Raw genomic sequence first — 24,219 nt, forward strand, 5'->3', positions numbered from 1 at the left:
TGGTCTCAATACAGGATCTCATAAAAAGCAAGGAATATCCCCTACGACAAATACACCACCTAGATCAAAGGACGACTCTAGCCTGTATGAACGGCATCATTCATTGTACGGGCCACAAAAAGGAAATAGCAAACCGTCAAAACATGCTCGTTACAAGAGCCATCAGGTCATTCGAAGTTCCGCTGGAAATGGAATGACTGATGAGTCATTAGAAAAGGCAAAACACAAAAAATCAAAGGCCATTGCATTGTTCCAAAAGCGATCTAAATCAGAAGAGCTGGAAACAAACCAATTGACAGAAAAACAGCTACGATCAAGCAGTTATTCTACCAATCAGAGAATTGTTGAAACTTCAGTCATCTACTCTAAAGATGAAAGTCAAGATACAGTACTCAGTCCAACGGGTGAGCCAGAGTATGCTCAAGGCAGAGTGAATCAGTACCATATTCTCAAAGATATTGGAACAGGTGCTTTTGGTCGTGTTGTCCTCGTTCGTAGTGAAGAAACCAAAATGTATTATGCATGCAAAGTGATTTCCAAGAGTCGCTTACGAAAAAAGTTTCGATGGGTATACGATGGAAAACCGTCTCCACAATCTCTTTCTTCAAAGAAAAACGAAGACAACGAGGTCATGGCATCCATCAAGCGTGAGGTTGCTGTTTTAAAAAAACTTTCTGAGCATCCCAACATTGTGAATTTGGTCGAGGTTTTGGATGATGAAAAAGAAGATAATCTTTATATAATTTTTGATTTGTGCGAGTACGGGCCTGTAATGGAAATTAATATTGGAGAGCCCACTAGGCCACTTTCTGAAGAACTGGCACGCAAATATTTTCGCGACGTGGTTCTTGGAATCGAGTACTTGCACTATAAACGTATTATTCATAAAGACATTAAGCCAGAGAATTTACTACGGACGGCAGGAAATATTGTTCAAATCGGAGATTTTGGCATTTCGCATATGTTTGATGAAGGTGACGATGAAGGTTTGCTGATCACCAAAAATGGATCACCGCTTTATAGTGCTCCAGAGGCATGCACTGGTAGGCAGAGGCATCTGATTGTCGATACATTGCTGTATCAGATGTTACAATATTTTTGCAGGTTTCTAACAGCTATCGTATACTTTTGTACACGTTTATAGCTGAGACAAAAATTCTTAATGGAAAATCACTGGATATATGGTCTCTTGGAGTTACCCTATATTGCTTTGTTCATGGATGCTGCCCTTGGGAAGATACAAATATTGTGGAGCTGTACAGGAAAATTACGCAAGATAATTATGTTGTGTTTGACACTTTATCTGACGAACTTCGAGATTTACTGTCCAAAATGATGGACAAAAATCCCAATACACGCATTCAGCTATCTCAAATCAAAGTACATCCCTGGGTTACTGAGAATGGACGCAATCCAATGTTGAGTACAGAATCCAACTGTGTGTACGTTGATGTGACTGAAGAAGAAGTAGCGCATGCTTTTAGTCCAGCCATGATGTTTGTAAATAAGGTATTTAATTTTGTCAGGTGTAATACCAGTACTTTTTTATAATGTCTCGAAGCCATTATTTGCCTGCTGACGAATTCATGTCGAATATCTATAGATTATGAAAAAATTCAAGGTACGCTCCAAATCAGCCAAGATCAAAAATAATCAAACACCAGCAAGTGCCCGTGCATCGGTCAACAAAATCTCTACCAATACTCTTAGTACCTCACAACCATATCATAAACACCACTCCATGTCAAACAGTACAGCGCTTTTTTCAGAGCCCAACTTGAACCAGCGCACGGGTGAACTTTCATCTTCGGAATTTAGCTCCAATGGATCTGTTCAACATCTATCAGCCATAAACAGCGACTTTGATTCAGTCATGGACTGCAGAACACGCGCTCGCATGCTTGTGTTTGATATTGATTATGGCGATGGATCTATTACTTGGAACAATTATATGACTGTGGATTTAAACTCTTCTCCTCCTACTACAAGACACCATGGACATCACCATAAGTCTGGTCGGCATAAAAATAGTCAGACATCAACACCCGGTCAAGGCGTATCATCTAGTCATGGAAAACTGTTTTCATTTCATTCTCGAAACAAGTCGAGCTAAAAAATATTTTATTCAGCACATCTGGATTATTTAATATAGTTAAGATGACAAGTCATCTTGAAACCATCAAGTTTTTTTTTAAAAAGTCGAATATTGCGCTTCAATATATTTTTGGTAAACTGTCCTATTCTGTCAATAAAATCAAATGTGGCTGTTGATTTTAGTTTTAGCCAGCCGGATACGCTCGATAGTAGAATAATGTACATGTTTACTAAACTTTTTAGCACGGTATATTTAAGCAATTTATCAATTGGTTGGCTTAAGCTATATTTTTGCTTTTCACCATAGGTCTGTGGTTTAAATCACTCGACTGCAATATTCAATAAAATCACATTTTGATAGTAGTACATCATTCAACCCTGACACATGCCAAATAAATTATACTTTTACTATTGCTGCTATTTGTAAATATGAATAATTTACTGCATGTACATCTTTAATTGAATTGTATTATCTCACCAAGTTAACCTGAACAACTTTGACACCTAGCCCGTCCTTTTTAAAGAAAAGTGTATCAATGGTATTGGGTGTGTAATTAAGAATTTGGTGCTATTGATAGCGGGCTCTGGCACTCATGCTATATGGCTTCATTGCTATTCCCCGCGTTAATTATACCTACCTGCTCGTGTAGGTCGCGTCGGATTTGTTTGAAATCTTGAAAGCCAGAGCTATCACTACACGTGTTAGTCAAACATACAGCGAAACACTAACAGCGTTTGATTTGTACATCGGCATATATGACAGACACTACATTCTACCAAATGTCTACTTGAAAATAACAGCCTGAGCCACGTCTTGATAATTTTTTCACTTTCAAAATACAAAACAGACTACTTTGACTTATTCTATCCTAATACATATTTCATATACAACCTTTTGAGTAGATATTCAACAATATGATGACGTATTCCCACCAAAGCTCTGAAGCTACGCTTGACAGTAAATACAATGCCAGTAGTTCAATTCCAAAAGCCATCAGTTACGCGCGAGTGACTTCAACTCTCACTCAGCATAAATCATCTGGAGGGCTTGTTGGAGCTGAGCGTATATCTATATTGCGTGACAAGTCAATCCAACCTATATTGGCAAGTGTAGGACTTTTAGTCTAATGATTTTTATAGAGATAGTCTATAGTTGAATATATACGGCCTGTTGATACACTATATTTCAAATCAATTAGATTATTAATGATATAGCTGTACTATATGACTGATTTAAACTAACTATATAGTAACTGGATTTAGGATGGCACAACATGCAAGGCGAATAGACCAAGCAAAAGAGGAGTTGATGCAGATAGTTACTCTGAGAAGATAAAGCATGACATTCATGAACCAAGCATAGATCTAAAACATACCAATGAAATAGAGGTATCAACACCTGCTCAATTAGAAACGGCAGTCGTGACTATTCAAGCCATTTTCCGTGGTCAAAAGCAACGCGAGCAGGTAGTTTTTATTTCCTAAACCTTTAGGTTCACTATGATTTGGCAAATGGGTTTTGGTTTGTTCATTATTCCAGAGTACCTTTATAATTCTTTCTACAATTAATCAACTTTAGCTTTTGGCAATTTTGCGTAAAGAATGTATTGATCTTCGCAAACGATGTCGTGAAAAAGACATTCAATTGGCGGCAAATGCTCGCGATCTAGAATACAAGGCCATTGTTATTGAACAACTTCAAAAGGTATTGCAAGTAATTTGGTATCTATTAAAACTTGTCAAGTTGCTGGAGTATTGCATTCACTCATACGTCTATATAATAATTAGCAGTCTGCTAGGCTGATGGGGTCTGACAGTTATGCTATGACTGCATCGGCACTTGAAACCCCCAGCGCAATTTCAAAAAAATCAAGTGAATGCTATTTGCATAGTGGGGCTCTTGAAACAGATACAACTTGTACACCTAGTGACGCTAAAAACCCGATTGATAATATGTTGACGGACATTCAGGTAAAAATATCAAATACCCGACTCACGAGATATGAAATATTGGCAATTTATTAACAATTGTTTGATGATGGATTGCAAACTGGTTTGAATACTCTAGAATTTGTCTATTGAATTTTCTGCAACCGAGTCTTTAAAGGATGATTTGTCACCAACACCCCTTAGCGCTTCCGGTGCATCGTTGGCATTTTCCAAATCTACGCCAATTTCAATCTGGACTCCAGTAATGTTTTTGCTTGGATGGTAAAATCACTGGGTACGTATATATACTAATTTCATAAATTTATTGATCTAGCCCGTCAACGATAATGTGGCTGCACGGTCTTATGGAAGTTCGATCGAAGCAAACATGGATGCTGTAAGATATATTTGGACTCCTCAGCAGACATCTGGATTCAAAGTAAACAAATATAATGTAAAGTGGGATTGGAAATCTTCAAGACATGTATTTATGCACATGATACTTATATAGCTTTGAAAATGTATAGGAATATTACGGACAAAGTGAACAACCGGTCGATATTGGTGCAGTAGATTCTTTGCTCATGTATGATTATTCTTTGGATTTATCATCCGACGATATAGTAAATGCTGACTTGACATTCAAGGTAATTACCAATCAAGTTAATGTTCATCTAAACCTATTGTGGTCACTTTTTCAGCATCTGTAATTGCATTAATGCTAATATTGCTCAAGTCAATCCCGTTTTAGATTCTCGTGGAAAAGATTATTAAAACAAACGATCAACCATCCTCAATCTATCTTCAGCAGCGTCTTAAAACAGACACAATGGAAAACAAGGCGCTTATTTTTGATGCTGTACTTGAATACGTCATTCCTCTTGTCAAAAACAGATTTGGCAATTTTCTGGTTCAATGTTGCCTGGACTATTGCACTTGCCAGCAAATCTGGGCTTTGGCAAATTGTATGCATGGCCAGGTTATTACACTTTCGTGCGATCGCTTTGGCTGTCACGTTATGCAAAAGGTACTTGCCAACTATTGCAACTGTTTTTAACTAATATAGATGGCAAGACTTACCAACCCATGAGGGTCCGACAATTCAACTAGGTTATTGACAAAGTAGACAAGGATATCAAAATTCTTTTGATTAGCGAGCTGTATCAATCTATTGTTGAAACGTTTACACACAGGTTTGCATGCCACGTATGGCAGCGAGTATTTGAAACGTCTTGGACTGGTAAACCACCAAATATTATGGAAAGCGTTCAAAGTGTTTTGAGTGGTTATTGGAACTCGATCGCAAACGACGAAAACGGTAGTTTGGTTGTTCAATGCATTTTTGACAATTGCACTGAAGAAGAAACTGGCCCAATCATCTCCGAGATTTTCAAGAATACTGCTGAATTGGCAAAAGGTGAGATGTGGTGTTTACTGATTATATTGTAAAACCCCAGGCTTATCACTACACATTTTAATGATCAGGCCAATGGGGAAACTGGGTGATTCAGCATATTGTTGCACATGGCTCTACTTTGCAACGATCCCATATTTTGGAAGTTGTTTCACAGAATATCTATCAATTGAGCACCGACCAATTTGCTAGCAAGGTTGTTGAAAAATGCATTAAACTGGCATCAAAACGTGAGGCACAGGCATTGATTGATAAAATCCTTGCGCCTCAGCCAACCGAGCAAGGGTAAGTAAACATGGACAATCGCCTGTCTGAAGACTTGACGATCGACTTTTTTACCAACACCTGTTTTGGATTATTGTTTAAATCTTTAGACGTCCGTTTCTTTTGGGAATGATGAACAATCAATATGCAAACTATGTGGTTCAAAATGTATTGAGTGTTGTAGACTCTGTGCAGCGCGAAGCTTGCATCCGTTTGTTGACTCCACATCTCACTCTGTTGAAAGGATCAAAGTATGGTCAGCGTGTGGCATCCATGTGTGAAAAGTCGATGCGTACATCCCACCATAAATTTGGTACTTCAAGCTTAAACACCATCAATGGTTTTTACTAGTCTCTATCACTGATTTTAAACTCCAAGTTGTCGAAACGCTCGCTTTTTAAACTTCTCGGCGCAAATCTCCCAAGCCAGTCTTGTTTGCTTTCAACACCTTTATATGTTATTCTTCTGCGCCTTTATTAGTATTACCTGACTAATTCTTTTTAATATATCAAATAAAGATGTCTTTTCATCTTATATAAAGTATTAGTATTCGATTGTTTTGTATCAATAATCTACCAAACAGTCCTGTTCATTTTACAGCCATATTCGCATGAGATGGAACACTGAATCAGAGCCAAATGAATGCTCACTACAGCTCCAATGCATCCCACATTCTTAACACTTGTCTAATCCCAGGTATCCTTTCCTACAACTGGACATTATGACACTATATGATTGTCATGTACAGTTGCATTCCTGAACTGTGCGATCATTGTTCTAAACTAGAACGTACCCGAGTATTGAGGATACAGCAGAGCTTCTATTAAAAAAGCGGCCAATTTGTAGCAGGAAAATAACGAATGTTTGACCATTGCTTTGGAATAAGCAGTTGCTGAATAATAAGAAAAATTATCATTTTACACGAATGCGGTTATAATTCAAGACAAGGGAAAATATTTTATCACTTTAATTCACATTCTCAGTCTTGGCTATAAGTCCTGGAGAATTGTAACTACACTGACAAAGGTGAGTTTGGATGGTATTGCTTATAGGTAGTGGTGAATTCAGCTGGAATAGACCTGGTTTGAATGTACATGGCCATTTAATTCTTTAGAGATGCCAGAGTAGTAATGAAAACATGAAAACATGCATGCCATTTATACTGATTAATGAATATCTACCCAACAACAATCTACTAATTTTAATAGGCTTCAGTTTATAGTTTTTAACTTCATATGAAATCGATCGTTAATCGGCGCGGACTTGGTCGAACTACCACAAAACATGATGGCGCATCTCATACAGACATAGATCAAAAGCCGGATGATGCTGTGGTGACCAATTCAGAAGTGATGCCTGCTGTCAACTCCAAACAAGGATCATCGTTTAATGTGTTGTCGAATTTAAAAGAAAATGGTGTGTTGTTGTCGGACCGTGAGGACCTTGGCTTGCTTGACAGGAGAAGCAGCAGCTCAAGCACTTTGAGTGCATCGAGTAGCGCTGGCAGCACCAGTAACTCTGCATCCAAGTCCAGTCGTCGAAAAAAAAAGAGTCCTAATACTATAACTACCTACGAATACACTGCAAAGGCTGCGCAAAACTCACGGCCCAATACGCCGATACAATCGTCACCATTGACCTTGCACTCCAAGTTTTCAAATCTAGAAGTGCCATTGCAATTTCCAACGAATAGTCAATTTAACGAGAATACTCCTGCAATCAAAAACCTTTCAGCTAAACCTAATTCTCAGCAGACTGCTCCACCACCTCTACTTAAACAGCAGTCTTCACCACAATCCATTAGTACTCTTTTGGCTGATCAGCCCTTTACTGCAAAATGGAAAAATTGGTGGGTTCGTACATTCTGGACCGTCATTATGATTTCCGGGTTTATCAGTATTTTAATGGCCGGCCATGCTTGGGTTATTGCTCTTGTCACGGTCATTCAGACTATTGTCTATCGTGAAGTGATCTCCATCGGTGTTCAGCCATCCAAGGAGCGTCATCTGCCATGGTTTAGATCCCTACATTGGTATTTTCTCGGATCCACAAACTATTTTCTTTATGGCGAATCTCTCATCCATTATTTCAAGCCGGTCGTCTTTGTTGATGCATTCTTGATGCCTCTTGCTAATCATCATAGGTTTATTTCGTTTTTGCTCTACTGCCTTGGCTTGGTCAACTTTGTACTTAATTTGAAAAAAGGAAACTACAAGTTTCAGTTTTCTCATTTCTGCTGGACTCACATGGCTTTGCTGCTGGTAGCTGTGCAATCTCATTTTATAGTTAATAATATATTTGAAGGTCTAATCTGGTTTGTGCTCCCTGTTTCGCTCGTTATTTGCAACGATATCATGGCGTACATTTGTGGTTTCTTTTGGGGACGCACTCCGCTTATTCGACTGTCACCCAAAAAAACCTGGGAAGGCTTTATTGGCGGATTCATCATCACCTTTATATTTGCCTTTTTTATATCTGCTGTATTGGCATCGGGATCCTACATGACGTGCCCAATGAAAAACTTTCAAACGAATATGAATTCCGGCCACACTTGTCCTGTCAACCCTGTCTTTGTCAGCCGCGACATGTATATTTTCCCTGCAGTGACTGGGCTGATCCGATGGCTGTCTATGCCTATTACTATTCTCTTACCTTCAATCATGCCAGCTCCACTTGTCATTCGATCCTTTTCCATCATGCCATTACAGTTTCATGCTCTCCTTCTTGCGTGTTTTGCATCTCTTATTGCTCCTTTTGGCGGCTTCTTTGCATCTGGAGTAAAGCGCGCTTTCAAGATCAAGGACTTTGGCGACTCGATTCCTGGCCACGGCGGTTTAACAGATCGTATGGACTGCCAATTTATCATGGGAGTGTTTAGCTTCATTTACTTTCAAAGTTTTATAGGCACGACGGGTGTCACTGTTGGAACTGTATTGCAATCGGCCGTGTCCTATTTGTCTATTGCAGATCAAGTGGAACTTCATCGTCGATTGACTCAGTACCTTGCTGGGCAAGGCGTTGATGTATAAACTCTAGCTTCTATATATTTTCTCAATCTATTATCAAATGTGTGATTTTCTCGCCAACATTTGGTGTAACATGGTTGAGCAACAAAATGAACAATACATGATTGTCTTTGCATTATAAACCCATTGTAGTATTTTCAAATAGTACTTGTTTTGTGTATGATTGTCTTGAGCACGGATGCGAGTGTTAAAATCAGGTATAAATGATTTTGACCAAAATTATAATGCGGAAACAAGATGTTGGTGATAGTTTCCAAGACAACCCGCCATTCCAAAGTAAAAACATGGTATTGCTTGTGTATAAACCATCATGATTTCAGTGCTTTATTTTACATGGATACGGTCGTAAATCATGTATACAAACTTGCTGAAGTCTGTAGTTTTAAAATAGAATAGTCGTTTTAATCATGGCTTCGAGCCTATTTGTTCTTGTCACTTGTTGTCGGGTCTGGTTTATGGTGGTGCTGGTGCTGGTGAACAAGATGGGCCATAGCGCGAGCATGTGCTTCGGCCGATAGTGGCCAAAGAGAATCAAACGATTTATCCATGACATATTCTACAGGGCGATCAAGCAGAATCGGAAGAACAGGCAGCACAGCTAACCCGGCGGCGGTTGGCCCCCATCGTTTCAATGCATTGATTGAAGTATTTTTAAGTGCTTTGGTGGTTAGATCCACAACGGAGTGGATAGTGATGGCAGGAAGGAGCAACGAAGCAAGACCTTGAAAAATAGTGCGCTCAACTACGGTTCGGGTAACTTCCATTGGCGAATCGCCACGAAGAGACGACTTGTATCCTTCATAAGCTACATCGATTCCCACATCTAAATACGATTGGTTTAAAACGAGTTAGCAAAACATATTCACTGTCGTATTCGCGTGAAATGGATCACTGAACAAGAGTGTATAATGAATAGCCAATCTCATGGAATGATTGGTGTCAGTTTACTTGACAGCGTTGTTTTATGAACTATTTAGTTGTCTGATATCTTAGTGATTGCCATGGAAATGACAGCTGTATTGCTGAAATGTGCAAACATTATTATTTCCAATTAGAGCATATCCAAGTGTTTAGGATACAACAAAGTGGAGTTTACAAAGTTTGTTTGATAATATCGAAACAATCAAATCCAATATTTGGATTGTAATGAATGAGTTTGATGGTCGTACAATGTATAACTATCAAATGACGAGACCATTCCAGTCCAAAGTTTAGTTTGTGAGCATCGTATGATGGTCGTCATATCCTGAAAGACAACCAATTTATAATATGAAAGCACTGGATGATCATTTCTTGTTACAAAGCAGAATAGACTGCAAGATACAGAAAGTGATCATTTTACGTGAATGCGACAGTATACATTTGAAAATGCATTATTAATAAAGCTCCAAAAACGACTTACATGCAAATGAAACTCCGTATGCAGCATTGACTACACTTCTAGGAACTACAGGTCGAAAAGCTTCGCCCATATCAGAGGTATATGCCAAGTAGCGAGAGCCGGCAGTCACAAAATTTCTCAAGCGACCAGCATAACCAAGGATTCGCAATGGAGAATCAATGGTTTCAATGTCATCCAAGTCCAATTCAGTGATATTTTTGTCAGTCATGCTAAAGGTTAAATGGGTTAAGTATGTATTAAAATCGTGTGACGATTAGCCCAAAGAGTTGATAGCAAGATACAGGATGACGTACTAGCGATTGTCAAATAATTGGAAACCTCATTTTACTGTCGCATTCACGTAAAATGATCACTTTCTGTATCTTGCAATCTATTCTGTTTTGTAACAAGAAATGATCATCCAGTGCTTTCATATTATAAATTGGTTGTCTTTCAGGATATGACGACCATCATACGATGCTCACAAACTAAACTTTGGACTGGAATGGTCTCGTCATTTGATAGTTATACATTGTACGACCATCAAACTCATTCATTACAATCCAAATATTGGATTTGATTGTTCCGATATTATCAATCAAACTTTGTAAACTCCACTTTGTTGTATCCTAAACACTCGGATATGCTCTAATTGGAAATAATAATGCTTGCACATTTCAGCAATACAGCTGCCATTTCCATGGCAATCACTAAGATATCAGCCAACTAAATAGTTCATAAAACAACGCTGTCAAGTAAATTGACACCAATCATTCCATGAGATTGGCTATTCATTATACACTCTTGTTCAGTGATCCATTTCACGCGAATACGACAGTGAATGAATGAAACTCACATGGCACATTATTGATTAGATTTGAGATTTCCAACTTTAATCTGACCAGTGTCATAAACTAAATACATGAACCACACTATGATAACCAATCGATTGTAACATGTTGACTAAAATAGTTTAATTTATTATCGGTGCTCTTGGTAGTTCGACCATTGCTCCATATACCTTTAGAAAAACAGCATTTGCGAATAGTTAAACCCAAAGACTGGCTATAGCAATCAAATAAAATAGCATGTTTGAAAATGGATAGTCAAGTCGACAAGTGGTCGTGTAGCATATTGAGCCGCTCAAGTGCAGTGGATTTGTGTGGTATCTGCGACCTTGGGCCAGAGGTGTTGGATAGAGTACGCATTCCAAGTGGGTCGCATTGAGTAGTAAGTTGGTTGCAAGTAGATAAAGCAAGTGACATACTGTATTCAAACTGTCCATCATCAGCAGTATAAGGGTAACCTTCCAAGGCAAAAGCAGGTATTGTCAGTAATGTGCAGGCCAAGGGTTGTAGATGGAACTCGGCATTTCTTGGACGAAGCCTGTTGGCTATACGCTCTTGTAAATCCAAATTATCAAGATGCATAGACTCTAGATACACAGACGATATATCAGTAGGACAACCAGAAGATTCCATTTGGTTTTACAACTCTTTTTGAATAAATGTTTGATAACAGAATTATCGGTTTGACATGTGAAATACAAGCTTTGCCAACTCATTGAGCCTGATAGTCAATTTTATTCACAATTAATGTAAACCATGAGGACCTACTCATTAAATACTCTACTTTACATAGCTCAATACAAGCCTGCCTTGCTACTGCTTGGAGATGTGCTTTACTTGACCAACTGCCCAGACTGTTCTTGCCGAGTCGCGTCGACTGAATTCATATGGGCATGATGGAAATGCTGATATATAGCATCTCCATTATTAAATCACATCAGCGTCAAGGCTATCCAATTCTGATTATTTGAGAAAAATAATCAATATCAATACAGATGGCTGCTGCTAGCATTATTGCTCGTTCATCAAGAGTCAGTGGTCGTGCTAAATCAGGCGTTCCGTCCATATATATGGAATACACTCCTATATTGGTAAACAGCTGAATAAAGTTCAGATATGTTTATATCTATACATTGCTATACAGGGGTTTATCTATAATCAAAGTCTAGTCATAGAGATAAATACCTCTCGAATAACTCCAGAAAAGCTCCGAGTGATTAAACCCAGTTTGCCACCACTCTCGTTCTCGATACCAAAGTTTCGTGTCCAAGGCTTGCCATTGATTTTTGCAAACGGTTTCTTATGTTGAACAAGCTCGTATCTTCTTCTATAAAGATGCCATTTTCTAATTTACAATTCAGATACATGCATGGGTATCAGTTACTCGGCTCATTCATCATAGCACTATTACCAAGAAAGTAGTAAACTACCAAATGACTTACTGTTTTACTTTGCCAATCAGATTACCATTGCATTCTGTCACTGTGATTGTGCTATTCAAAAGCCACTTTGTGGGTCGTTCAATTTTGAGCACCACGTCTCCATACGAGTTTAAAACATCTGCCTTGAAAGGGCTCTGGGTTCGTAGTATCTGTTTTACAATCCTATCCTTTACCGAAAAGCTTTTTTCAACAATGGATCCAATGTCATTTCCGACTGAATCTTTGATCGAGTATTGGTTTTCTTGCTCGATTCCAATCATCATATTCACCAGTCCAAGTTCTCGGTCAACAACAAGAGTTGAACAGGCAAGAATGGAATAGGCTGGCGTCGATAACTGAAGAATATCGGTGAAAGTAGGTGTTGGAATAACAACCAAAGTATTGGAAACATTGGGTATTTTTTCGGGTTGCATGGTTTGATTTCGCTAGTTGAGCAAAAGGTTAACTTGTAAAATACTGAGCTAATGAATCGTGGGTGCTCGTGAATAGTAGTCTAACATGGGTTTGGATCGTACCAAGCTCAAGTCTTGCAACGTCAACAAGCAATTGCGGAATATAAGATTGAAAGATTACAGCCGTGTTAGCATAAAATGAGAGGGCTTGTAAATACATGAACGGCCAATCTCATGTTTAATCAGTGCTGATTCCAACTAAATTTATTGAATAGCTTATTCCGAGTCTCAACAAACCTTGTTAATCCTTGTGCTTATTTTCGCACGAAAAGCTAAACGAGTGCTCAGTGCAGCCCCACACTCCTGTTGATACACTCAGCATCTCTTTAACTTTCCTTTTTCTAAACCAAGCATTGTGCGATTGGCATGTAGAGTTGTATTTGAGATATATTGAACTAGAGCGCGAACGTATTTGATGTTAGATTAGAGTTTAATGTCAGGGTTGTGCGTAATCCAACACCTCGAATGACAAAAACAGACTCGGATTACAAGATAAATACAAGTTAGATTTTATGTGGATGCGGTTACAGTAATCAATTCATTCAAGATATGTGCTTGGATAAAGTGGCCTTTAGCACTTGTGAAATGGTGGAAAAATCATCCCAAGCAGTATATGCAAGCCCTTCTTTTTTGCACCAAGTCTCCAAATCCTTGCCTCTTTTGGCGAATACAATATCTGCCTCATGAGCAGCCGAGAGATCCGAAACGCCATCACCTGCATAGAAAATGATGGGTCGAGTTGCCAATCCTTCATATTTAGCTTTGGCAAGCCTTAGCTCATTTCCCTAGGATTGGAATACACCGCGCATACAAGACATACCAACAACCGTGTAAATTAATCAGTCGGATCGAGACAGTAATCATTCAAGATTTACCTTGTCATGACCATAGTCAGAGTCGTCACGATAAATAATCTTCCATCCACCTTTTTCAATCTTGATATCGTTGGCAACAATGCGAAGCATATCCTTGTTTCCACCCGTTAGTTTAATATAATGATCCAAAAAGTGCTCGACAAGAGCCTGAATACCACTACACAACATATTCTCATCAGAACAATAGTCTAGCATTCCAAGACAAGATGAGTTTCATCTACCTGCTGACGACAGTAATCGGGATGTTATTGGCAATGCAGACATTGAAGAATTCTGTAAACTTTGAATCCAAAGGAATATCGGATACAAGCGACATGCCCTCATCCCAAGAGAGAGTGACTGCATACCACATCTTCTCGACAGCATCCCGGAAAGTGACAGTCCCATCAAGAATCTGCTTATCTAAAGAATCAGTGAGTGGATGTCATTGAAAAGGCTGCAGCATTGATCCAGTTTAGTTTACCCAAAGCCTTGCGAACATCATAACCCATGCAGGAATCGATAATGACAGTGCCAGTGTCTTTTGTAGCAATAGTTCTACATATACATCGAGTCAAAAGCCAATGCAGATAGCAATCCATAGGAAGCAGACACTTACCCATCAAAGTCCAGAAAGACCAGTACAGGAGGATGCGACAGATTGCATGCAGAATAGGCGGCAGTTTGGTCAGCAGTGGGAACAATCATAGCTTAGTCCAGTAAGGGCCGAATGGTTTGAAGGGTTAGAAATATTTGGCTAGTTCTTCAAGCTTGCAAGTCCAGCCCTTTACCATAATGTCCAAACCACAACTGTTTAGGTCTCTCTGGGGTGCTAGTCCAGACTCTTGGGAGTCTCTCTTTTCTTCATTGAAACTGCAAGGTTTCCATGGTGTAGAAGCCTCTTTATTGGGTATGTCCTGTATGTCCTGTGTCTGTAATGTGTTGGATCGTTACTGACTGCTGTTGATAGATGTCGGATTCTCCGATACAGAAAAGTTTGTAACTCTTCTGAGAAAGCATCAGCTAGTCTGGATATGCAGTTTATACACTAGTTGGGTAAGCAAATAGGCTCGTTATAAATGGTAATAATAATATTGACATTTGAATGAACTGGACGCTAGGCTGACTACATGGGGAAATGGGAGCGATTGTCAGTGGACGCTCATTTGAGCAACTTCGAGGTTCAACTGAATACGATGCTTGCTATTGCAGAACCGCCTGTTCATATCAACTGTCATTCAGGAAGCGATAGCTTCACTTTGAAAGAGTCCATCGATTACTTTACCAAATCCATTTCAATCCAGCAGCGTGTCCTTCAAGGCAAGGAAATTCCGCTCTCTCATGAAACCCATCGAGGTAGATCTCTATACTCTCCTTGGATTACTTTGGAAATAGCCCAGCAGGTTCCTCAGATTCTATTCACTCTTGATGTCAGTCATTGGCATGTGGTGTGTGAGCGCATACTTGATCCGCAAGATATCGACCTGGTATTAAGGCGGACCGCTCATATTCATGCAAGGGTGGGAACAGCCCAACAGCCGCAGATTTCTGATCCTCGCGATCCGCAATTCAAGCATGTTGTTGAAGCTCATGAACTGTTATGGCGTACCGCTATTGCTTATCAAAAGGATATTCCATCACTAGCTCATCGGATTGCTCCTACACTGACCCCTGAATATGGGCCTATGGAGGATGGTGGTTACATGCCTTGCATTGCTGTGCACATCTCTCACCCATCTGGTGACATCAAAAAATCTTGTGCTCGTGAATTGGATGAGTTGATTATTGATGAAGGACATCGACTGCAGGGTACTCTGTAATGTCGCTTGTAGCCTTGCATCTTTGACTTTTCAATTTAGAAAAAGTACCGATTCAGCCCTTCTAAATCTCGTACTGAAATAAATTGAAATGCACCGACAATTATGCGATGCCCGCAAACTAGAGTTTAAAACAGTATTGTCCAGTGAATTTGGCACTCATTCCATGAAACTGTTTATTATGTATTGAACTCTTGGTGCTTTACGTGAATACGCGGTAAATGATAGAATCATGTCGACGATTGTAAAACTTCTTTGCCGTGACAAAAGAACAATCGAGCTTCTCTATTTGCAATGTTTTCAATCTCGTACAAATTGCCTGTTGCATCAATGAGAACACAAAGTAGATAAATAATCAAGAAAATTAAACCACACAACACTGGTAAATTAAACATGACAAATCAATCAAAACTACCTCGAGGAACAAAAAACTGTGAGCCATGTGAAATCACAAACGAAGTCTCGTTAACCCTAACTTGAACCTGACCAGATAGCAAAAGAAAAATCTAATTCACAGCATAGTTTCAAGCAAATAGTGAGTCAAGATCGAGTGCACACTTTTCAAACCCCCACATGATACTTATTCCGCAATATAACTTGAGCTTACCATGGCGGAATCGCCGGAACCCCTGATGGGCTTCTTGGCTCCGCGCGGCAAAGCCAAAACTCCGGATGCCAAAAAATCGCCTTCGCTGAACACCTTTTGAAATCGATAGTCTCCTGCACCGACAGTACGGGGAACGATCATGCCAGGCGTAACTACAATATTATGCAACTCTTCTTGACCTGTACGATAGTTAAAAACACTCACTTCGGATGGAACGGCCTCGGTCTCTTCTTTTTTAATTTTTTCTGCTCTACTGCGTCGATGCGCAATAGTTTCATCATCTGATGGGATTCGAATAACCTCCTTGACAGACGTAGGAACACCCCCAAATCCTAAGTAATCATTAAAGTTGGTCAAAAATAAACTACCATTGAAAAACAATACCATACAACCTACCAGAAACACGACGGCCGTATATGACACGCTCATTTTTCCAGTATGCAACCGGCTGAACCTTGGTACGCCGACTTCGTCGTGCACCATCCGTTTCAATCTCAACCTCTTCTCCTTCCTGTTTTATTGATGCAGAAACTACAGCAATGGATTTTTTAATAGGTACAGATCTTTGCTTAACCACTAATTGACCTTGATTGGTTCGATGATCGAGTGAGTCTAGCTCTTGATGAACGGCTATATGTTTTTGTTTCGGGACAATACCCCGTGACTTTGGTGGTCGTCCTCTTGGATTTCGTGGAGGTAAACTCACTTCCAAATCCCTTGCTGTATCCGGTAATGGCTGTTCACGCATGTCAGATTCATTTACGTCAACCTGGCCATCTTCACCACTATCTTCGGCATGCTCAGGCTGAACAACAGAGCTGTTTCGTTGATTTTCTTCTTCTTCTTCTGGATCCAGTTCGCGAATAATCAGTCGCTGTGCACCTTTTTTGCGACCATTTCCCTGCGTTGGTGGTCGACGCTGCACATCAATTGGACTATGCGATGCTTGCGCATACTCGACTTGATCATATTCACGATCGCTAGGTTTCAACGAGTGTGATGAATGCGCTTGCTTGGTACTATGTTGCTTTTGAACCTTGGATAGTGATCCGGAAACGACGGGATTATCACGCACAATAGCAGAATCATGAAAATTCTCTGCTTCATTCTCGCCATCGCTTTCAGGATATGTATCAGGAATATTATCGTCATAATATACATTGCTATTGGATTCGGTGTAGGTTGGCTTGTCATGTGCATTTTCAGACCAATTCTTTAATGGAGATTCACATGGTAGATCTTCATCCTTTACTGACGAAAACTCGGCTACTTTGGTACTAGTACGAGCAGACGAGATAGTTTGTCGTCCTTTTTGCTGTGGACGTATCAAGTGTTGAACAGTTTGACCTTGTCGAATATGTGCAGGAGATGCATACATAATTTCTCTACGACGCTCTACATGAGCATGAGGTTTTTTGTACTCGTCATGATAGTCGGGAGAAAACTGCTGTTGTGGTTGCGCACTACGTTGTCGCTTCATTGGACGAGGGTTATCATGCATATCAGACTCATCCATCATGACTGCACGTCTCTGCACAAAAGGTTGTTGAAACTGATTTACATTTGTGTATTGGTGAGCTGACATACCGATTCTTCTTGAGCCAGTTTGTGGATTAATTTCTGCTCGTGGATCATCGGTATAGTATATATTATCTTCGTCTTGCTCATTGTAATATTCTGCAGCAGGCGGAATATGACGACGAGCTGGTGGTCGAATAGCGCGAGAGTTTGCAACCAAATCTGCTTGATTATGCGTCAAGTATGGATCTAGCATATCTTGCTCATCCAAATATCCTCGTGTATCATTATTGGTCTGTCTACTTGTGTTTACTCTTACCATTCTCCCAGCTGCTGTTTCAGTCATAGCATGTGACAGACGCCCACGTGTCCGATACTCCATACTTTGATCATACTCGTCGTGATCATACTTGATAGGCTTACTGACCAATGTAGGACCACCTTGCCTAAAGTGCTGTTGTGGTCTACGACTTGACATTGCTTTGGCTGAGCCTATAGACATGCTGGGTTTTACAAGCTGCTGTGGTGTAATGGATTTACGTGAAGTTGATACTAGTTGTCGACCATTTTGATACCTATATTCACGTCCATCCATTGACTGTCTGGGAGCACTGCGAGTTACATTTTGAGGATACATCGACTCTGAGTATACTACGCCTTGAGGAGTACGAGCAATTTTTGGTCGAGATACAAATTGAACCGGAGTGTGTGATATAGAACCTTGTTGTTGTGGTTGATCAGCCATCACAACATGCTTGACGGGTAGTGGTTTCTGAATAGACGTATCATATTGAGCCACTCCCTCATCATCCAATGGTCCATTTAAAGTAGTATCAAAAGAATCTACAGATTGCAGGAATCGGCCTGTCCGCTTATTAGCAGATGCACTGTGCTGGTTGACAGTCGGTGTAATGGGCGATTCCATTACAAGTCGCTGATGCTGTCTTGATTCGCTGACTGAAACTTGTAAATGTTCTTGATGAATGTTTCTGTTTTTATCTGATGTAGGAGATTGGGGTTCCGCAAAAGATTCATCAAAAAAGCGACTGTCCTCTTCCAACTCCTGACTCTCGGGTTCTTATAAATGAATCAAACAAAACTGTGGTTATTCTACTTGGCCAAAATAAACATGCCAATCACATCAAGGATTCGAAATGGCATTAAAAACAAAACCAAATCCGTCATATATCAAGACTGGGAATACCTTGGAGATCTTGGTTATATTGTCCGAGATGTTGATTGCCTGTGACGGTATAGATATTAAACCAGAATTAGTGTTGATAGATGCACGATAGTGTAAAATTGTATCCCAATGAATAGTTTTCCATCAAAACGAGCCATAACAATACACAAGCTTTGCAGACCATTTTCAGCCAATGTCCGGATTGAAGAATAATGCACCGAATAGACTCGAGCTGTCCAGATTTGCAAGCATAATACGACAGCAATAACAAACAGCCAATACCTTGATTGTCCTTGACATTGGAAGGCGGTCTAGATGCAACATTGATGTTGTCTTCATCATCACTTTGGAAAAAGTCGTCGACGTTATCCAGACCATCAGCGTCCTTGCGGACTTGCTTTGTTTGAGCCCATCCGGTTTTTCTAAAACATGGGACAGACATTGTAGACAATATTAGTTTATGTAGAATAGCCAAACTTGACAGGAACTGGAAGTCGGACACACTCACCTTCCTTTGACACCCAGTTCAAAGTGTTGGTTTGGCCGTCCTGTTGCAGCCAAAGGCTAATGACATCAAGCTGGTTAATTCATACTATTGGAATAAAAAGTAGAATAACATCAAACTCACCAGTCTCTGAGCACTGTTACTAGCAACAGCAGTGGATGCCATCATAACTTGGGTTGCAGTCGTATTCACGTAAAACGAAACACTATTTTGCAGTGATTTCAACTCGTCAAGATTTGCTGTTTGAAAATTGACAATTTCAAATATTTTTAAACTTTTGAATTCATTCTAAAATTATCATTTTTAGAATAAATCTTCTTTATTCTTGCTCTTCTGCTTCAAAATCCTTCCAATACATTCCTAAACAATATTCTTTCAATTCCTTATACGCTCGTTCTAAATCATCATTCATCACTGTAAAGTCAAATAGTGTCGCATCATGATCTGCTAGTGTATGTTTGGCTTTGGCTAACCATCCTTTGACTTCGTTTGGATCGCGTTCCTCTGGTGTTTCAAAATTGTTACTTGCATCAAGATCTGTTGTCTTGTTGGCCATTGATGGTGTGTCTAGTCTGGCTTGCAATCTCTCTTGAAGCACTTCCATACTCGGTGTCGTTACATAAATGAATCTGGGTTTTAGTTTGGATTTACGAAGTGCCAACAATCCCTAGAATTTGATTCAATCCATTATGTTGGTTAAAAATTAAAGTACTGTATTCATATAAACTATACTCGATCAGTCATATACTAATACTCACCTCCAATTCAAGATCCATGATGCATATTTTGCCTTCTTTCGTGACCTTGTCTACCGCATCCATACTCGTGCCATACATGTTACCAAAAAGAACTACAATTTGAATAAACTCTCCTTTTTCGTTGAGTTTCTCCATCTCGCTTCTACTAACGAAATGATAATGCACTCCATTTTCTTCGCCTGGTCGTGGTCGACGTGTCGTGTGCGAGACAGTAAGTCCATAGATGTGTGGAAACTCTTTTAAAAGTCGACTGGTAAGTGTTCTAAATCATCTTGAATGATTAGCAACCCAAATATATTGAACTTTTCAATATAAATCTGCATGTGGTACCTTTTCCCTGCTCCATTTGGCCCACATAGCACTAATGGTCGTAATCTTCTTGCGCGCATAAGATCTTCTCCTCTGATTCGAGCATAGCTCCAAGCCTGCTTTTTCTCCATATGTGCATGCTGAACAGCTACAATTACATTTTGTGGAGGATCATACGTGTTCACTGCAGCCACCTTCTCTTCTGGGGACACAGGCAATGAGTCTAGTATGGTTAGTTTTTGTAATAAAAACACTGTTTTCAGTCGATAAGATGGTGGATAATGCGTGGTGGTGTGCATTGGCACAACACGGTCTTTTGGATACCAGATCGCTGCAGGTAAATTCGTGAATGGGTTATTGCGCAATCGAACTTCATGCAAGCGGGGTAATGTGACCAAAATATAAACTTGATCAATATCTGCAATAAAGTTGCTTTCAATATCTAACGACCGTAGACTGGGATGATCTTTGAGTTCTTCTACCGATACTATTGCATTTTTACTGAGTTGTACTTGCTCAAGTTTAAGCAATGTTTCTATACCCTTTAATGTTGTAATTCGATTGTTTCTCTGTTGATTGCATCATTTTTAAAATATAATATTGCAATGAGTAATATAAAAGTATAATTTTTTCAACAAAACCAAGCATTTCAATTTAACCCTACTAGATCCAGCATTCGTAATGGAAGATGAACCAGTCCATCAATGCATGTAATACCATTGTTTGCCATACATAAATGCCGTAAATTCTTGCAATCGGACAGTCCTGTAATATCGCAAATCAGATTACTGTCTAGATTTAGATACGTTAAAAATCGATGCTGTGATAAATCCCGAATGGTTGTGATTTGATTTCTTGATAAATCCACCTGCTGCAAATTATGAGGCGGTGGATCAAATGCCAACACATCTGTGAGGCGATTGCTTGATAAATCTATCTGGACCAAGTATTGCATGCTTCCAAGAGCAGTAATGTCTATCAATAAAGCAACATATTGTATTGGAAATGGTTTAGACCAGCTGTAAACTGTGTTTTGATATTAAATAGGCAGTTCGACTTTAATCGGATTTATAATTACCCGTAATATTGTTTCCCTGAAGCTCAAGATTTTGAATGTACGGATATTCCCGAAGTGCTGAAATGTTGTTTAGTCCAGCATACTATGGTGTCAGGGTTAGCATATTTTGTACAGTACTCAAATTTATACTTTCAACTTATTCACTTGATATTTGATAAACTTGCCGGGATAGAGAGTTTTTGGTACACCAACTTGTGTCCAATAGGTGCTAGACCCATATGCGAAAGACCTTTTTTAAGCATATCAACAGGCAGTGAAAGCATTTCAATCCGCCGATAATACTCATCAACAAGCTCATGTGCCTCGCGCTGTTCTTTTGCCTCTGAAGATTCGTTGACTTCTTCAGCTGCCACTGCCGTAGCAATATTTAATTTTGAAGATGCAATGGCATTGAGAGCCAGCGTGTTGTCAACACTCTTACTTTTGTCCTTGGATAATTTGTGAGTTGAGCTTGATAAGAGGGTTTCTTTGGAACGACTTTTTCCTAATAAAGTGGCAGTCAAATGGCTATCTGGTCGAGTATTCTGTTCCGTTGCCAATGGTTGTAATGCTACTCCCGTATCCCCCATATCTGTCCTTTTGAACGCGTTGATAGACCTGAGATCAAGTAAACGAGTCGACGAATTCAATTCTTCAATAAACACAAACTATAGGTTTGAATCTGTCCTTTCTCCACTTTTGGTAAACCATGCATTGTACAATCACTAAATCATCCATTACAATCTAGATGTTGGGTTCGAGTGCTGTCAATACAGCTCTACCAACATATCTTGTACTTTTAGTTTCATACGTTTGCACTCTAGTTAATAAACCATGATTGCACGTTTCAGGAATGCAACTATACATGTCAATCACCCAATGTTTATTTTGTAGGAGAGTTGGAGATTGAAAGAATAGAACGCAATGTGAACATTCGTTTAGTTTCTATTTAGCGGTTCATTTCACGCGAATAAGACTGTAGACGACAGGCAAGATCTATTACTCAGCACATACCGTTCCATTGAGTAGGTGCTAAAGAAATAAATCATTGTTTATTGGCTTATATTATTGCTAGTGTAGGTGCTATAAACCCTGCTGCTGATGAAGGTGATTTAGATACAGCTGTCACATTTCGTCTTGTAGGGGACAACAACGCTGCAACCTTATCAACAGTATCACTACGTCGAGGTGCTGATCCAATCAAAGTTCCCGTCATAGATCCTGCTAAACTCATGGATTGTGTGCAATACCGAGGTCGAGTATCTATTGGTGGCGGATCTGCCGCACTGGACTGATTTAATGTGTTGAATGAGATACTCGATTTTGACGAGGAAGATAGACCCAGAGACGATACTGTAGCTGGGCCAGTTGAGGAACTAAACTTGCTCTTTTTATGTAGTGAAGGCCCGCTTATGCTAGGCAGTGTACCAATAGGCCGCTTGGGTCCGTGTCCATGTTTTAATGGCTCAACTGTTCCATCTGTATGCAAGTAAAACCTACTGCCTCGCCATTCAACTGTGCTACCTGACATGGCCCATATGTACACTGGAATTGCAGAAAGTTCACGCACCAACCATGCAAAAGCAAACATACGGAAATCTGTCCATCCACCACCACGCTGGTTCCTAGGATGTACCACCCATGCTACAAATGTATCAGATACAAACCAAGCCACAAAATTAAAAATAAAAAAAGGCCAAAAAGAAATTCCCAATACACGTTGGAAAGCCCATCCAGCAGTCAGCCCTGCCATCAAAGACTCTGTAAATGGCTCATACATTGTCGCAGCTGCTACTGCATACTTGCGTATCCGTGTCCATCTTGCACGTCGACTAAAGTAATCTTTCAAGGTGGATGATCCAAGTGATTGGTATGCCAAATCAGGTGCAACTTTATGGCAGTATCCCTTGTTCATCAATGCCATGCCAATCATGTTGTCTTCTGACATATACTGACCAAAGTTTGCCAGCCCGCCGTAGTCTTCTAGATCTGAACGACGAAATAAATTTGACTTTCCAATAACACACGAGGCTACGTTGAGACGATTAATGGTAGAAAACATGCGTGCATGTGTGCAGTTTAAAAACACTGCATCCATAAGCGATCCAAAGGATGATGAGCGAACGCCGCAAGGAAGATGTAGAATCAAGCCAACACCAGGCTGGCATAACAAGTCTACCGATCTACTAAGAGCACCGTGATCCATTTGGACATTTGAATCCAAAATCCACACAATATCGCTTTTTGCTAGATTATATCCTCGGATTAAATTATTGACTTTTGGATTAACACCAACGTTTTCGTCGCCTGATTTCAATAATGCACGTTTAAATAATCAATATGAATAAGCATCGTGCTGAACCGTTGTTGTATGTTTCAGCAATGTGATGCATTTAAATCAAGATAGAATATCCTACCAATGATCAGTTGGCACGAAATTTGGTGATGCTTAGCGGCCAGCTTCCGCACGATAGGAATACATGGATCACTTTCAGAAGCAACACAGAATATAATTTCAAAATTGGGGTAGTCTTGCAAAAAAGACGATTCTAGATTTTGCTCGAGATTGCAGTCTATGCCCTTTAATGGTCGCAAAATAGTGACTGGCTTGGCCAATTTTTTTGCAAGACAAGGCGAACATGACGGCTTTTCCTTATGATATAAATTCCATCTGCAAGATTTGGTCGAGACATGTCCATAAAGGAAAAACAAATTGCCATTCGCAGGATCCAGTTCAAGTAAAAATATTGAAATAAATAAA

General features: G+C 39.7%; 11 protein-coding genes across 11 annotated transcripts; 4 read left to right on the top strand and 7 right to left on the bottom strand.

Annotated features, from left to right (window-relative positions):
• Positions 1 to 193: 193 nt before the first annotated feature.
• Positions 194 to 1,551, top strand: BATDEDRAFT_14490 (uncharacterized protein; the record flags this gene model as incomplete). The annotated part of the gene is made up of 2 exons (XM_006682287.1): positions 194 to 1,063; positions 1,150 to 1,551. 2 exons carry the CDS (start codon positions 194 to 196, stop codon positions 1,549 to 1,551), a joined length of 1,272 nt encoding a protein of 423 aa, XP_006682350.1.
• Positions 1,552 to 3,009: 1,458 nt separating this feature from the next.
• Positions 3,010 to 6,052, top strand: BATDEDRAFT_28055 (uncharacterized protein; the record flags this gene model as incomplete). The annotated part of the gene is made up of 11 exons (XM_006682331.1): positions 3,010 to 3,204; positions 3,358 to 3,561; positions 3,674 to 3,799; positions 3,883 to 4,065; positions 4,163 to 4,285; positions 4,358 to 4,477; positions 4,551 to 4,670; positions 4,775 to 5,050; positions 5,134 to 5,440; positions 5,509 to 5,722; positions 5,812 to 6,052. 11 exons carry the CDS (start codon positions 3,010 to 3,012, stop codon positions 6,050 to 6,052), a joined length of 2,109 nt encoding a protein of 702 aa, XP_006682394.1.
• Positions 6,053 to 7,053: 1,001 nt separating this feature from the next.
• BATDEDRAFT_30828 (phosphatidate cytidylyltransferase) lies at positions 7,054 to 8,730 on the top strand (the record flags this gene model as incomplete). Its single annotated transcript, XM_006682372.1, has 2 exons — positions 7,054 to 7,092; positions 7,525 to 8,730. The coding sequence occupies 2 exons, from the start codon at positions 7,054 to 7,056 to the stop codon at positions 8,728 to 8,730; spliced, it is 1,245 nt and encodes a 414-aa protein (XP_006682435.1).
• Positions 8,731 to 9,251: 521 nt separating this feature from the next.
• On the bottom strand, positions 9,252 to 10,304 carry BATDEDRAFT_5722 (uncharacterized protein; the record flags this gene model as incomplete). Its single annotated transcript, XM_006682275.1, has 2 exons — positions 9,252 to 9,550; positions 10,130 to 10,304. Coding segments are annotated over 2 exons (474 nt in total), but the record flags the coding sequence as incomplete, so codon positions are not given.
• Positions 10,305 to 11,214: 910 nt separating this feature from the next.
• Positions 11,215 to 11,589, bottom strand: BATDEDRAFT_92239 (uncharacterized protein; the record flags this gene model as incomplete). Its single annotated transcript, XM_006682469.1, has 1 exon — positions 11,215 to 11,589. One exon carries the CDS (start codon positions 11,587 to 11,589, stop codon positions 11,215 to 11,217), a length of 375 nt encoding a protein of 124 aa, XP_006682532.1.
• A 316-nt stretch (positions 11,590 to 11,905) lies between these two features.
• BATDEDRAFT_28058 (uncharacterized protein) lies at positions 11,906 to 12,811 on the bottom strand (the record flags this gene model as incomplete). Its single annotated transcript, XM_006682332.1, has 3 exons — positions 11,906 to 12,055; positions 12,142 to 12,301; positions 12,399 to 12,811. The coding sequence occupies 3 exons, from the start codon at positions 12,809 to 12,811 to the stop codon at positions 11,906 to 11,908; spliced, it is 723 nt and encodes a 240-aa protein (XP_006682395.1).
• A 559-nt stretch (positions 12,812 to 13,370) lies between these two features.
• BATDEDRAFT_37497 (uncharacterized protein) lies at positions 13,371 to 14,749 on the bottom strand. Its single transcript, XM_006682402.1, has 6 exons — positions 14,496 to 14,749; positions 14,324 to 14,414; positions 14,189 to 14,262; positions 13,947 to 14,127; positions 13,726 to 13,882; positions 13,371 to 13,635 (listed from the first exon to the last, which is right to left on the bottom strand). Exons 2-6 carry the CDS (start codon positions 14,410 to 14,412, stop codon positions 13,393 to 13,395), a joined length of 744 nt encoding a protein of 247 aa, XP_006682465.1. The 5' UTR covers positions 14,413 to 14,414; positions 14,496 to 14,749; the 3' UTR covers positions 13,371 to 13,392.
• Positions 14,750 to 14,900: 151 nt separating this feature from the next.
• On the top strand, positions 14,901 to 15,524 carry BATDEDRAFT_92280 (uncharacterized protein; the record flags this gene model as incomplete). Its single annotated transcript, XM_006682419.1, has 1 exon — positions 14,901 to 15,524. One exon carries the CDS (start codon positions 14,901 to 14,903, stop codon positions 15,522 to 15,524), a length of 624 nt encoding a protein of 207 aa, XP_006682482.1.
• Positions 15,525 to 15,685: 161 nt separating this feature from the next.
• Positions 15,686 to 19,499, bottom strand: BATDEDRAFT_36156 (uncharacterized protein; the record flags this gene model as incomplete). Its single annotated transcript, XM_006682389.1, has 8 exons — positions 15,686 to 15,840; positions 15,937 to 16,027; positions 16,129 to 16,460; positions 16,525 to 18,723; positions 18,851 to 18,889; positions 19,112 to 19,251; positions 19,338 to 19,393; positions 19,458 to 19,499. The coding sequence occupies 8 exons, from the start codon at positions 19,497 to 19,499 to the stop codon at positions 15,752 to 15,754; spliced, it is 2,988 nt and encodes a 995-aa protein (XP_006682452.1). The 3' UTR covers positions 15,686 to 15,751.
• A 106-nt stretch (positions 19,500 to 19,605) lies between these two features.
• BATDEDRAFT_36157 (uncharacterized protein) lies at positions 19,606 to 22,055 on the bottom strand. The gene is made up of 6 exons (XM_006682390.1): positions 21,644 to 22,055; positions 21,480 to 21,561; positions 21,066 to 21,376; positions 20,423 to 20,970; positions 20,093 to 20,354; positions 19,606 to 20,001 (listed from the first exon to the last, which is right to left on the bottom strand). Exons 1-6 carry the CDS (start codon positions 22,046 to 22,048, stop codon positions 19,654 to 19,656), a joined length of 1,956 nt encoding a protein of 651 aa, XP_006682453.1. The 5' UTR covers positions 22,049 to 22,055; the 3' UTR covers positions 19,606 to 19,653.
• Positions 22,056 to 22,518: 463 nt separating this feature from the next.
• BATDEDRAFT_14561 (uncharacterized protein) lies at positions 22,519 to 24,062 on the bottom strand (the record flags this gene model as incomplete). The annotated part of the gene is made up of 2 exons (XM_006682296.1): positions 22,519 to 23,765; positions 23,876 to 24,062. Coding segments are annotated over 2 exons (1,434 nt in total), but the record flags the coding sequence as incomplete, so codon positions are not given.
• Between the last annotated feature and the right edge of the window lie 157 nt (positions 24,063 to 24,219).

Source organism: Batrachochytrium dendrobatidis (genome assembly GCF_000203795.2).
Source record: "Batrachochytrium dendrobatidis JAM81 unplaced genomic scaffold BATDEscaffold_16, whole genome shotgun sequence".
Taxonomy (NCBI): Eukaryota; Fungi; Chytridiomycota; class Chytridiomycetes; order Rhizophydiales; genus Batrachochytrium; species Batrachochytrium dendrobatidis.